The 15,312-nt window shown below is 39.6% G+C and overlaps 1 protein-coding gene across 1 annotated transcript in view; it reads left to right on the plus strand.

Annotated features, from left to right (window-relative positions):
• The window catches only part of PLXNC1 (plexin C1), a 69,268-nt gene that overhangs the window by 15,589 nt on the left and 38,367 nt on the right, over positions 1-15,312 (plus strand). The window contains exons 4-9 of the mRNA XM_068668369.1: positions 217-317; positions 5,268-5,382; positions 6,390-6,531; positions 10,216-10,285; positions 11,650-11,725; positions 11,837-11,893. Of these exons, the coding sequence (XP_068524470.1) occupies positions 217-317; positions 5,268-5,382; positions 6,390-6,531; positions 10,216-10,285; positions 11,650-11,725; positions 11,837-11,893 (561 nt within the window). The remainder of the gene's footprint in view (positions 1-216; positions 318-5,267; positions 5,383-6,389; positions 6,532-10,215; positions 10,286-11,649; positions 11,726-11,836; positions 11,894-15,312) is intronic.

Raw genomic sequence — 15,312 nt, forward strand, 5'->3', positions numbered from 1 at the left:
TGTCAGAGGAGTTTCATCATCTGATGACAAAATGCAGTGTGTGTAAAATAGGCCGCATATTTCTATCCAAAGGTCTCCTGGCAGAGGGGAGTCTGTAAGGAAACTTCCCTGAAGGGATCGTGCTTGGTTGCTGTCAGAATTTTAATGGTAACCCTCGATTTCCCTGTTTCTGGAGGCTATTATAATTCAGTGTATTATTGCATTCTTTGGTTTTAGGTGAGAAGAATACCAGTTGCAAATTGCAGTAGATATGTTTCCGAGCAAGAATGCTTATCTGCAAAGGATCCCTACTGTGGGTGGTGTTCTTTGAATCGAAGGTATTTTCTGGTATTTTAGCCTTGCATATAAAAGCAATGCATTATTACTCAGTGTACATTTTTACAGGCTTGGGGGTATTCAGCATCAAGATTGTATCTACTGAACTTTTATGAAATCAATCATAGCCGTAATTATGACCCACTTTATTGTTATGTGCAAAGGAGCTCTGTACCTTTTACAGCCTATGTTAACCCTTAGACTTTTGAGATCTATCCATAAAATGTATGTTGGGCTAAAAAGAAGAAATTGCTCTGGTTTTAGAGCAGATGCTTTTGCTTTCTAAATTGATTGAGAGAGAAAACTGTATACTCATACTTGAATTATCTTAATAGTTGGGAGTCTCTTGCAGGTTAGTACAGGGAAAGAGCACTCAGTTGTCTTCAGTATTCACATTTCCCTACTTTGGATCCACTGCCTTTGGTCTAGACTAGAGGAGAATTAGTTTCTAAGTACTTCATCCTTGCATTTGAGTGATTAGGTTTGCTGCTTTCTTTGAATCAGGTTTTAAAGCTACTGCATGTCTTTGGCCTGGATTTAAACAATTCCTGGGTCATCGAGCCTAGTCTTGGCAATTGCAAGAAATCACATAATGTAAGCCCACCATAAACTGATCAAGCTCCATCTTAAATTTAGATAGGATTTTTGTCCTGCTTGTTCTGATTGCATGGCTATCCAAATGGCTATCCTGGTTAAAATCTCTCTGCTCATTTTCATCACACATGTATCTATTTGAGGGGTTATACTTGTTCTAGTGCCCACAGTGGTTTTCCCTGTCCCTCACATTTATTGTCTCCCTGGTTTTGCAGTCCCATTCTTCACTTTCGTTATGCTGTGCTGAAACAGCTCCTTTCACATAAGGCACTCCTTTCTTCAACTCCATTCCAGTAGATCTTCTGAGAAGTTTTTATGCATCCTTTTAAAATAAGGATGGCCTGGGCTGTCAAAGTATTCCACAAGAGATTTCAGCTTGTTCAGTGGTCTTTAAGCCCTCCCGGTCTGTCCAGGAAGCACCTTACTTACTGTGTCCTGGGTTCATAAATGTCTTTCATGACTGCATCATATTGATGGGCCACAATCATCCATGATCAAATAAAGCCCCCAGGCCCTTCTGTTTCTCTGTTTTCTTTCCAACTGATGAGTTTCCAGTCTATAGCACATATGGGTTGTGAGGTTTTTGTTGCTGTAGGTACACATTCTTGTACTTGTGCTTTGAAATGTCATCCTATTTCAAAGTTATCTAAGCTTTGCTGTGTGGTAGTCTCATCCTACTCTGCATGGCTATGTTCCCAACTTTGTATCATCAGCTGATGTTACCAGCGTATACCTTATTTTTATGCCAGTTCGTCACTGATTAAAACATGAAGTAAAACTGCTTAAAAGATTTATTTTTAAGGAATTCCACTAGTAAGCATCCTTTAAAAGGTTAATACAACTCATTTTAATTTTGTTTCACTGTTACCATGATTTTGCTGAAGATTTGCTTCTTTGTGTTTGCAAAGGTGGTTATCAGAAGAGAGTAGGTGTTTATTCTCCAGGGTGCTTTTTTTGTTTGTTTGTTCTTTTTTTCATATCCTCTTTTCCTGTTTTATTAGAGACTCTATAAGTTACAGCATTAAGCTTCTCAGGCTTCTAGTTACCTTATAAAGAGCTTACAAATAACAGTTTTCAGTCAGTAAATCCCCTACTTAGTAGGGGAATCACCGTAAGTTTCCACCCGGTTGAAAAAGAAGTAGTTTACTCTTTTGGAGAAAAAATGGAGTACTATAATATGGATCTTCTTCAACACCTACATATTTTTTCATTGTTAGCACTTATGTTTTTGTGAAAAGAGAGCTCTAATTAAAGTTTTAGAAAAAGAGGACATGTTTTTAACAGATACTTTTATCAAAGTCCACTATAGCAATATGTAATATTTTATTCTTTTTTGAAAAAATGCACATGGTGTTGTCACAAAAGTTTTTATTTTGAATTAGAGATCAATTATATGTTTTATACTCTCACTTGAAAATAAATTTTGTATTAAATACGCACTTATTTTTTAAATAAAACTTAATAGCAGGGATTCATTTTGAAGACTGCATGAACTTAAATCCAGTATTTTGATGAAAAAATATGCATATTTTATTACAGATGAAACAAAATGTTGCCAGTCTTCCCATGTCTACTCTGTCTTCCATAGGGACAAATATATAAATTCTTCTTTTCCCTTAAAATCATTCAAAACAATTAGTCATAGCATAGTGTGATTTCTCCTAGTGTTTATAGATTTTCTATAGATGAATCAGATTTACCTAAAGTATGTTGAAATTATTCCAGTACAAGGCACTGATGTTTTACGTGTATTTTCAATATGGAAATAACCCAGTATGTCTATGGGTGCCTGAAATCTGAACCTGAAGTTCCAAAGGGTATTTAAAGCAGACGGTGCCCCTTTGCCTCTCATGGAAGCCTCGGAATCCTGCTCTCTCAATTTGCTCTCTTCCACCAGCTAATTAATTAACCTCACCCTCTGCTTTATGTCTTGTCTTGCTACTATGTCTAAATTCTCTTTTGTGTTGGACGGGGTCTGGGCTACTCCACCTTTCCAAGAAAGCCAGACTGCAGAAACTTTCAGCTACTTTTGCTGTATTGATATTTTTTACTTTCTTAGTATTTCTCTATAAATTTGGATGTAAATTTTCAGAACTGTGTGATTCACAAATAATATTTGTCTGTTGTATTCCTTACAGCGTGCTTGCAAACAGTGTAGATTGTCTCAAAATAGGAATAAAACAAAATAATCTCATCCTTAAATGGGTGGACTTCTTGTTACTCTTGGCTTCTACAGGGCAATTGTGAAAATTTATGCTGAGAGGTATCAGATGCTCTACTTCCCCTTATGTGTCTGTTTCCAATGAAATAACCATTTTCCATTGCCAATTGTTTGAAAGTTAAAGATCAGCTTTTAGAGCAACAAAAGACAATTTCTTTCCTGGCATAGACAGTTTCAGACCTTGGTCCTAGGTGATAGTACATTTTTTGCAATGAAATTGTTAGATTCTTCATTGTAGTTTAGGGAAACTGGCTCCCTCCTTGTGTTCCTCTGTCAGCCTATGAATGTAACTATCTTTGTCCTGAGATGGTTTTAAATATTCAGCTTTATCAACTGTTTTCTTTTTTATTGTGTTAATGTTAGTGTCACTGAAATGTATGTATTTATTTAGTACCAAGTTTGACAAGTACATTGCCTTGCATGGTCAAGAGTGTGATCCTCAGCCCATCAGAAACTTTTGGATGTCTCTCTGCCATGCCTCATTCCCAGTGAAAATCATTTATGTATACATATTTGAGCATCTGGTTTACAGACATGCGTTAATGACAGATCCCAGCCACCCATTGTAGTTCTAAAGCTGGTGCTGATGGACCTTTGTGATCTCAGTAAGGTGAACAGAGATATAAATGAGACTTCAATTTGTCCTGATTGTTAGCCATTCTTTCAATTTCTGACAGTGTAGTTGTGTTCTGAATGTATTCAGATGCAAAGCTCCACCAGGCTCTTACATAGCGGTTTCCTCAGTTAGACCACAAAGGAAGTGACCCTGTGATTAACTTCATTGCTATTGCCAACATCTTAATTTACAGAGAAGGTGGCCTTAGGGTTTGTATGGTTTGTGGGGTTATTTGGGGCATTTTGGAAAGTGGTGGACATGTTTCTTGAAAGTCTTTTATGTGTTACTCCTTCAAAAGAACAAAAACATTGTGAATTATGTTTAAACAGTGAGCTCCTCATGGAAAAATTATATCAAGGTCCATGCTCTGCAAGAATGTCCACATTTCTAGTTTTTAGCAAAAGAATAGTTCCGTAATAAACATGTCACTGGTCACATGATTGAAGCAAGAAATGCTTCTACCTTTTGTAGAAAAGTATTATTATTAAAACATTAAGTATCACATTTATGAATATTCAAATTCATATTAAAATATTAAGTTATACGCATTTGGCAGTAACTTGTCTTTACTTGCTAGCTATAGGAAATTACGTGAAGTTAATCTATGAATTGTTCATTAGCTGTTCACAACAGACAGTATTTTAAAGATTCATCTTTCAGACTCAGTGACTGTCTATCTAATTTGTATTCCAAGATTCTCTTTTTTTATTGCATGCTTTAATATGTATTATCCTTATAGTACTTATATATCCTGGTGTTCCCTCCTTCTTACTTAATTTTGTGATGTTGTATAGTTTTTCTTTCCTGCAATTTGACATTTACAACATTCTTGTTTACTATTTGCCATCCTACTTCTGAAATTAATTTATTACTGAAGATGGAGAAATCTATTTAGAACTACCTTTTCAAAACAGGTGTTTTTAACCAAGAGCAAAGATTACCATTCACATCAGTGGACAATAGAGGTGATTAGGAAAAAGAATTCATCTCAGCTCTACACATTCAAAGCCTAGCTCCACATCTGAGTTTCATCCCCATCTCCTCTTAGTCTTATTAGAGAGAAGCAGCAGAATCTATAGTGTGATTCATTTCATTTTTGTGTGAATGTCTAAAATAACTTAGGCAAATCTTACCCTGAAAGAGCATATTTCTCCCCATTGAGTCTAGAGGGAAAAGGGGTCAGATCTAGAGCTGTACAATGAAGTAGTTGAAAGTGGGGGTGATGAATTCCATCTCAGGCTACCACGTCCGTTGTTACTGGCCAAGTATCTTGTATATGTTTAAGTTCTGTTGACGTAATGAAGACCCTAGAGCATGTATCAATGCAGAGTAATTTATTCTGATAAGCAGAAGATTTTGCTGATTGTTTCCCTGGAGCTTTTTGCAGTTTTAACCATATTCCTGTAAAAAAATCAATAGTGTTGCTGTAAAAAATCAATAGCATACTAAATAAGTTGAAGTACAGTGTCTGAAATCAAAGCCATCGTAAGGAAGCTAGTATAATTTTATGTATAATTTTAGGTGCACATTAAAAGAAAATTGTACACGTTCAAACAGCACAAAGGGTTGGTATAACATTTCACATGCACCTGATAAAGATCTGAAAATCCTGCTAAGTTTCCGTAAGAGAAATCAGGTATGTACACCCAATTTTATGTGTATTTGTTTATTGTGACTTAAAACATGTCATTTTGTCACTTATTGCAGCTTCCCCTCTTTTGTCACTACATTCCATATGTATGTCCTTCTTACCTCAACAATTGGCAAAAGTACTGGAAATCTCAGTATGCTGAATATGTAGATCAGACAGATGTTCTTTTCCTCTCCCATAAAATGTATCTTGAAGCTATACTTCATGATGTTGACTCAAAGATTCACTATGCTGACAAAAAGAACTTTTCCATTATATCACTATCAGCTATTTTCATATTCCCAGTGAATATGGATTGAGTGCATTATGTAAGTTCTGAGCTTTGTAACAAGTTACAAAACATTCACTGGGGCGCATATGCTAACACAAATGCGTCTTTAAGTGCTTGATATTAGTATTTACTCAGTATCTGTTCACAGCAAACATAGCCTTGAGTATTTGATTATCAAGTATTGTGACCGGCCACTTAATCTGCATGCTATTGTTTCTGGTTTCCTGATTGAATGCATTAGTGTGTTCATATTTGTAAAGCACTCTCAGCAAGAAACAAAGAATAATTAATTACAAGACAAATTCTGTTTCATAATTAAGTGCATTTTGGATATGGATGCAAATGTAGGCTCTCTGTGAGGACTTGAATGCTCTTGCTCAAATATTTTGAAGGAATTATAACAGCATATAATACTTTTATAGCAAAATTCTTTTTTTTTTTTTAGATCAAAAATATTCCCGAATGCTCCCCTCACATACCTTAGAGATCCATTTAATTTCCATAAGTAAGCAATGCTGTTCCTTTCAGGACTCTTTGTATTGTTTTTCCTGTTGGGAGAAGTCCTCTCCTTGGAGAGGCTACCTAATGAACCGTCTGCTTCTGCCATAACAATTTTCTTTCCTGCATTTCATAGTTTCAAGTTTTCTGTTAAAAAAAAGATGACAAGTTAACAATTTTTACAAGAAGTATGTTATATTTTTATGTTTTTATTGTTTTATAGGTCGCTGTGTCTACAAGCATAAGCAAACCCCTTACTTCCTGCACGATAGAAATTGTAAAACCTATTGAAATATTTTGTGAAATAGCACTGGAAAACACATCCTGTGTCTGCACACTAACTAATCGGGTGACAATGGATCATGGTATGTTTTAATATTACATTTATTTAGTACTTATTCACTGTCTTTTATTGCTGAGGAGAACTGAGCACAATTACTAGCCTTATGAGTATAGTAGTAGGTAATACTCTTTATTAAATGTCATTGAAAAAAAGTTCCTGTTTTGTCAAGTGATTTGAGTATGCTTACTCTATTCTTGATAATTAAATATCTGTTAATATGGAATCCTCTCTAGAAGTAATAAAACATATTAACCGATAACTAGAAGCAGTTTCTTCAAATAAGCCTATAGCAGTGCAGTCTCTTGGCTTTGGGGAGTATATTTACATGGTGCAGTTAGCAGCTATGTAAGGAAACTTCAGCTAGCTTCAATGACAATCAAGCCGGCTGGAGCCATAGAAACAGTGTTGTTCCAGTGCCCTGCCTTGACAAATTAACCTATCTTAGCCCTTCTCTCACCTGCAAACAGAATTTGTCTTTGCAACAATCAGTACCGGCATAATTAAGAGGAGAATCTGTGAATGTCTGTAAAATGAATAACCTCAGCATTCAGTGAACCCCTCTGTCAACCTATCTTGGATACTTGTAAGAAAGGGATTTTCCCAATTAGATATTCAAGGGCAATTTGGCTGGTATATCTTTTTGAGTTTGACTTGATTTCTTTAATCTTTCTGAATTACTGGTTGAATCCATTTGCTATTAATAATTTTTGTTCTACTTTGTTCACTGATAGTTCTCAGAATTAGAGACCTGAGCCATTTGTACTGAATGCATGGATTGTGTCATCTGTTTTGTGCATCTTGTGGGTAACTTTGTCCTGGAGAAACTCATGGCTTGGACAGGTGTACAGCATGCTAGGTGAAGAACTGGCTGGATGGCAGAGAGATCTGGATAGGCCGGATTGATGGGCCGAGGCCAATCCCATGACATTCAACAAGGCCAAGTGCAGGGTGCTGCACTTGGGTCCACCTCCCTGGGCAACCCATCCCAATGCCTGACTGCTCTCTCTGAGAAGAAGTGACTCCTAATTTCCAACCTGAACCTCCCCTGGAGCAAATTGAGGCCATTCCCTCTAGTCCTATCACAAGTTATCTACAAGAAGAGGCCAACCCCCAGCTCCCCACACCTTCCATTCAGGTAGTTGTAGAGAGCAATAAGGTCTTCCCTGAGCCTCCTCTTCTCCAGACTAACCAACGCCAGTTCCCTCAGCCGCTCCTCACAGGACTTGTGTTCCGGGCCCTTCCAGGCCCAAGGTGAAGGCTGGACACGCTCCAGGGTCTCGATGTCTTTCGTGTAGTGAGGGGCCCAAAACTGAACACAGGAATGGTCTTGATGGTCTTGGAGGTCTTTTCCAACCTAAATGATTTTATGATTCTGTCATTAAGTAATAGAATGATGTGGTAAATTACTGATTATCTGAACTTCTTTAGCTGTTCTCTAGGTTCTCAAAGTTCAGATGATAATCCTTCACAGTAGAGTCTTTTTGACTAGCAGGAGTAAAATGTTCCCCTTGCATTGCTTCAGGGATCTATATAGAAGCACAGGGTTCTTTTATTAGAGGTTGTCTTTTCACCTTTTTTCAGTTGCCTATGTTAGAATACAAAATAGAATAGAGGCAGGTTCCCTGGAATATGATGACCTCAGGAGCTAATCCACAGCCTTTGCACAGGAAAAACTCCTCTGATACCATATGTCTTTGTGTGCCATGTTCCTCTCTGAGAATCAAGAGGAAAAGACTTTTTCCCTAGCAGGTGACAGCTAGGCTGATATGGATTGGGTATTCTAGAGTATTAAGGTGGCTTTAGTAAACACTGTAAATGGATTTTTAAGGACAAAAGCATTAGAGAAGAAAATATGTCCTTTACTGACCTAGTCCCAAATGCCATGCTTTCTTGTAGTTATGGAGTTCACTGTCATTTTGGTTCTGTGTCTTCCTGGACTAGGGCTTTCTCTTACTCCATTAGCAGGTCTTTGGAGTATAGTATTATGGAAGCCTGGTTGCCTTGCTTGTGTTTTGTGCCAAAGATGAATGCTTTTACAGTCTTAACCAGAAGGCTGTGAGCTTAGCTCATGCCTGCCAGTGTTACTGCCGTTCACATGTTCTTAAGAGTTACGTTAGTGGGTAATAGAAGTGTGGGAGTTATGTTGACTGTTTATAGCACCTTGTGTAAAGTGACCTCAGTCTCACCAGAACATGCATTTGCAAAACTGCTTCAGGTATAATTTCTTGAAAAAACATTTTGAAAATATCTGCTACTCAATGCAGTCGGATGGATTTTGAAAGGTCAGACCAGACCATGCAGAAAGCAAGTTTTTTTGTTTTGTTTTGTTTGTTTGTTTGTTTTTCTGTTATTTTCAACAGAGACAAAATCAGGAAACCATTTTTGACTGTGTCATTTTTAAGTATTTAAACTTAGAAGACAAGCTTTGCCAGAAGTGGTAATTTGCTTGCTTTTACTTATTACTCCTAGTAAAATTCTGTTTTCCAGTAGTTTGTGGTTTAAGACTTATCTCATATAATGACCTAGGCAAGTGATTTGGGCAATTTTGTGCCCAGCATCAGATTTCTGCAGATAGGTAGATTTCTGGAGATGCAAATAGGTGTTTGGTGGAGGATTTCAGAGTGTCTGTGTGCACTCATCTACATCTTCAAGCATTGAAATACCTTTAAAAATCAGACTCTTTGCTTTCCATTTAGCAAGGTATTTAAGCACATGAACAGTTCCAAGGGCTGTTTCTGAAAAGTGGGCAGGTGACCTTTGCAGTAAGCACCCATGTGCCGTGCTGGCATGTGGAGCTAGGAGATAGTACTGATTTAGCAGTTTAGATGTAGCCAAAGCTGGTTTTCATCTGAATAAGCCAGCCTGCGGTAAAGATAAAGCTTTCCCTACCTTTACAAGGTGGGTATGCTTTAAATCTATGTAGCTTTCCTGCATTAAAAAGCTATCTGCTTCTTAGCATAGAAAAGCCAGAAAGGTCTGCACACATGGGTTTCATTTGATCTCAGACAGCCATTCATTCTGCAGACGTACACATCTGCAGGCACACAGATGAAAGAGACTATGGCTTAAGTGGTATATATCTAACTCTGTTTTTCGATGTGGTATTCTGCTCATGGGAGAAGATAGTCTTTCATTCCACAGCTGCCAGCGAATTGTCGGTATAGTAATTACTAGCTGAAATAATGGCAAATTGACTCATGCAATCATAAAAGATTTAAATAGGATGAAAATTGCTACTGCACAGATTACAAAAGAAGACTCTGAAACCAAGTGAGACAGAAAGAAATAGAAGTACAGTATGTTGGGGTGTCTTGCATTAGAACAGTCCGTTGTGTTAGAACGTTTGAATTCAGGGTCTGGCTGTGCCACAGGTATACTGCATGCTCTTTAGGAGATGATTTTACATTCCCACTTTACAGTGACATTTCCTTATCTGTATCCTTACAATTGCATTACTTGTCTATATTGTGCATAGGTGGCATCAAGCTAAACTAATGAGTGTGTGTATAGTCTTTAAATAACTCAGCAGAAGGATGCTATGGAAGGATAAAATCTGGTTATTTTTATCAGTCAAAAGTGTGAGGAATATGTGTTTGAGAATACCATGTAGAGAACAGCTGAAGGCATATGAGTCTTCAAGTCAATTATTTTTTAACAGGTATTTCTTGTAATATCCAGCATATGTCTAACAGTCACATTTTTCCAGATTGTCTAGTCCTTGAAGCATCGCTGTCCTCGAGCTCTTGGAATATCTCACAAACATTTCAGTTGGAAAAGTAAGAGCCTGATTCCTATTGAAGTTCTTTGAGGGGTTTATGTGTGTGCACAGGAAGGGGGGGTATGAACTATGATTGTTCTTTTTTCTGGTATTTTTTAAGGAAATACATTCCACTAAAGATACCCGAATCCCTTTTCTTGGCCCGTTTCCTCCTTCACCTCTTTTTTTATTGCCCTTAAAGAGCTGCTTCTTTTGACAACTCTCTTATTTCATGGGACCCTGGCAGCTGTAGGAGAGACGTTATAATGACTGAATGACAAATGTTTGAAAAAATAATAAAGGATGCTATTAAAATCATTAAAAGGAGGACATTAAATTCTTTTTTGTCTGTATGAAAAAGGTGGGCCTCTGATATTCAGGATAAGACCTAAGTCAGAGAAATCAAAGAGATTTTTTGAAAGTAACTTTATGGAGCTGTTTTTTAATTGAATAGGTTGTGATTTAGATGTGGTACATGGGTAAAATGAATACAATTAAAACAGAAAGTAACAACTAATCTCCTAACAGTAATAGTAAATGCCTATTGTTCTGTACAAACTATTTTTCAGAGCTACACTTCTTGTTGAGAGGTTGTAGTAGAAATCATTTCTACCCAGTATGTCACCTAACCCTGTATGATTTTTGTTTGTTAAAACTCAGATGTGACTAATGTATACTCTAGGTAACTGCAGTGTTTCACACCCCTGTCCTTTACGTGGAGCCTAATTTATAGGCATCAGTGATGAAACTGATCTCCTGCATTTTGGGAAGTGGCACATCACTGCCCAGTCCCTGTTGCAACACAGGAAAAGAGCTGTCTTCCTCTAAATCACAGCATTTCTCAACATGTGTGGAGAAAGCCTATGCTACTCTTCACTGTCCTCTGTGCTCATTGATGCATGGAAAAGCAATGAGCTGGTCTCCAACAGGCATTTTTTTGGGAAAGGGGAGACAACAGCAAACCAACAATACTTGCTAACACTACACACAAAGAATAGAAGTTCAGGAAAGCTGTCAAAGAATCAGTGATGGTTTTCTCTGTCCTTTTCAGGATAGAAAGTACAATCTGGCCACTTAAATACCGGAAAAAACACATCAAAATGAAATCCAAAGTGCTCTGTCTGCTTCACGCTTTTTAGAAATGTATGACTTTCAGCATCTTAGCACAGATGATATTTCATACTAAATTTGTCCTCAGAATAAGCAGAACAGAACAATAGGCTTGGAGGGTAAACTCAGGTTATGTTTTACACATTTCATTACATGCTTGCCAGGTTTTTCTCTTGCATTTGTGCTTTTTTCTGTCACTTGAAATTTCACATTCATGACTGACTCTAGATTGAGTCCCTGTGTTTTACAAAACCTTGTTTTCTGTGTTACCAGCTGTCCACGGTGTATAAACGATCGTGATTGTGCCAGCTGTAAATGGACGCGGGTCTCTCCTGCCACTGCCTGCCAGGTGAAGTTTATGAGGAAAGCTGGAATCCCCTTTTCATAGTATTTTTTTTACATCTGAGCAGTAATCTATCTCTTTCTTGTCCTGACATGAAGAAATGCTGATTTTTTTCAGGATAGTTGCAGCACCACAACTGCTTCCCAAGGGATCGCCACTACGCAGAAATCAGAGGTAAGTTAGCCTTTTCAGATCAGCATTGCTGAAGTAATGTGGGTTGGAGAAGAAATTCATGTAAAATGAAAGAACTTTGAAGGAAGAATTGAGTTATGGATGAGGAAATAGTTTGTTATACAAAAAGATAATGTAAAACTTGGATTAGTACTATTTTTCTTAGTGCTTGGATGGTGCTTAAAGATTCCAACTAAGTTTTGGATTTTGGATCCAGCCACTGAGAGCACTGCAGAAGTCATGTGCCTAGCTTTAGACACGGTATTTGCAATATTGCCTTAAATGCCAGAATCCATGTGTACTGTGTTTAGGTGATCTAGTGACAAAAGCCAGTGGATTAGCTGGAGATGGAACTACCCTCCATACATCCCACCCAAGAAGGATCATTGGAAAGGAAGGAGTGTTACTGGTGGCAAAAGACCTTTCTGAATCTGGTTGTTTGGTTCTCTTCTGAAATTGTATAGACTGTGTGAACCTATCCCTTTTTTCTCATAGGGACAGCCCTTTAACCATGAGGTTATCCCTTTGTTCTTTATGGTACCAAATGTATTTATTTTTTCATAAAACTGAGCAATCTTGTCATCAGTGGTTGCTTATGACATACAGGTGTTAGGAGAGAAATGAGTAGTGAAGAGAAATTTGACTGATGAGTAAGTGCATAGAGGTTTGCTGCCTACACTTCTGGGTTTCTGCTTTTCTGTGAATGATAACATGGTTGGTATAAATAGGCACTGCATTCTTACCTCTAAGTGTTTCATTAGAACTACCCAAACTTTTACCTGTGAAGACAGGAATTACCTCTTAAACCCAGCAGTTCAGCTGAGGTATCTTAAACAAGATCACAAAATCTGTTTTGTTTTCTGCAGAGGTGAGTGGAATTGCAACACTTGGGCTTCTGAACATTAATATTCTGGATTTGGTGTGCATACAAGCATTAGTGCTGGTGAAAGAACAGAGAAGATTCTTTGCTCTTCTTCCAAGTGCATTAATTTGACATTGGTAAATAGTTGGAATTGCCTGAGAGATGGCTTTCTTCCACATGCCTTATCTGGGAAAGACAGTGATGGACAAGGCTCTGAAAACACTAGAGGCAATCCAAAGACAGATGTTTATTTAGATGTGATTGAGCCATTCAGAGGGCTTGAAATTGCTTTTGAAATCCTGCTTTCCTTTGGCTGCTGGTGCTTTAAGGAGAACGTGTTGGAGGGCTGAGAAGGAGGATTTATGTTTTCCCACATCCTCAGCTCCAGCCAAGCATTTATATAAATACACTTTATTTTGGGGATGGCAGCCCCAGTCCTCCTCCCGATTCCAGCTGCTGGTTTCCATGCCCGCACCTTCCTCCCCTTGTGCTGCAGCAGCAGCTGGACTGGTTGTGCACATGCTCTCGACAAGGAAACTGATTTGGCCGGCAATAAATGTTTTCTTTTGGCAGGTTGTTTTTCAGCTGGGTTAGCTGCATGATCCAGGTCTTTGTGTGGCCTTGGAGTCCTGCACCAGTGCTGGTGGAGGAGCAGCACAGGGACGGGGATGTGCTCCCCAGGGTGTCAGAGGCTGATTAAACCGGTCCACAGCCAAACATCTCGCTGTGACCTGCAGCCGCGCTAACCACAGCTCTGAGGATGTGTCTGTCACAGTTTACAAAGCCCCAGGGAAGCGCTGCGCTGTCCGGGGACAGGGGGCTAAGTCTCAGCAGCACAGAGCTCTATCGAAGCTGACAGGGTGGTGCTGATTTACATCACCTGAGGACCTGCTGCGCCCTTGCTGCGTGTCTCTCTTTCATCACCATGGCATCTGCATGCCTCACAACTACTGGTTTTTATAAACGTCCTTCTGCCTCCGCTGCTTCCCTTCACAGTGGCTGTGTGTGCAGGGGCTGAGGGGGCAGTGGGTCCCTTTGGAAATGAGCACTGCAGGCCCAGCCAGCCCGCAGTGAAGCGTTGCCTCCCCTGCATCCAGTGATTAAATCCAGTTTCTTTGCTGCTGGAGAAGGTGTCGCAGACCACCACAGTCAGGTCAGGACTGTTCAGTGTCCAAGGCCAGCTGGCCCCAGAACCGCTGGTGTCTGCCTGAAACCACAAGTCTGAGGTGGGGCCCAGCGAGGAGGCCGGCGGCGTGTCACTGCAGGGAAGGTGCAGCTGTGCGGTGAAACTTTTGGGTGAACTGTGCTCGCCGCAATTTCCAGCTAGTGTTAAAAAATAAAAATAAAAAAAAAAAGGAAAGAAGGAGAACAAAGCATTCTGTACAACCATGCCATCGTTCTCTGTCTTGGCTTAGAGGCTGGCCGTAAGCTGAAGTTTGAGGAAGCCTCATTTCCTGCCTGCAGCACCTCTGGGTGCCCTGTGTTTCCTCTCCGGTGCTCGCAGTCCCAACGTAGCTCTGGGGGTCCCTGTGTGCTTGTGTGATAGTGAACAATCCTGTCCTTCAGGGCTCCCTGCTGCTTGCCTGCAGGAGTCCATAAGCAGTTTTGCACTCCTTTATGTAGTATTTGGCTGCTGGGTGTGTGTGAGGATACTTGGGTTCCTTCAGTGTGCTGGAGGGACAGGACAGGAGATAGCTGCAATAAAGCACTGCTGTTTCACAGACTTCAGCCTCTCAGATATCTGCCTCATTCATGCTCCTCGCTTACTAAGAGTTAATCTGATCCCCAGGTCAGGGTGGGAGTGAACTTTCCCCTTCAGCAGTTTGTCAGGCATTTCCTTTACCCTCCTCCGTTACTCCTGTCAGAAGTCACCTTGGAGCGAAAGAATTTCTTTAACAAACTCCTTACTTTTGCAGGCCCTTTGGCCCTGGCCTTTGCCCTCTCTTGCTCTTTCCTAAGGGAAAAGCTGTGGCTTTTGGTCAGCTGTGACAGGTCTCGCATTTTTTCTGGAGTGTTTCAGTGTTTGTTGGGCCATGGCAGTGTGTGGGGAAAATGCCCCAGGGTCCTTTCTGAAACAGGCAAATGCTGTGTTTGCAGAGGACTGGAGAAGGGACGCAGGTGGTCCCCTCAGGCCATGAGCCTGAAGTCTTGATGCTGCTCTGGGACATGAAAAGATCAATGGGGAGAAAACCACTGTGGCAAGCAGTTCCCTAACTTCCCTAGAGGTTTTACACCAGCTCTGTTCTCAGTATCAGAAAAGTTGAACTTACCCATCGATGCATCCACAGGCAAACTCAACAGAAATCAAGACAATCACAAAACACTAAAAACTCAAACTGGTCATATGGGCAGTCCAAAACCAAGCTAGAAATCGTTTGCCTGAAAAGGTCCCAAGCACTGTGATTTCAAATGAGTCTTTTCCTATTTGTTTGAAATGTTTTCAGTTTTCTCTTTATGTCTGAAAGATGCACAGAGAGGAGGCTGACTGTCTGATTATAAAACTGGGGAAGCAGCAAAACTGATTAAATGCGAGATGCTGTCAGAAGCATCAAGCAAATAG

The sequence above is a fragment of the Anas acuta genome, chromosome 1 (genome assembly GCF_963932015.1).
Source record: "Anas acuta chromosome 1, bAnaAcu1.1, whole genome shotgun sequence".
In the NCBI taxonomy this organism is placed as follows: Eukaryota; Metazoa; Chordata; class Aves; order Anseriformes; family Anatidae; genus Anas; species Anas acuta.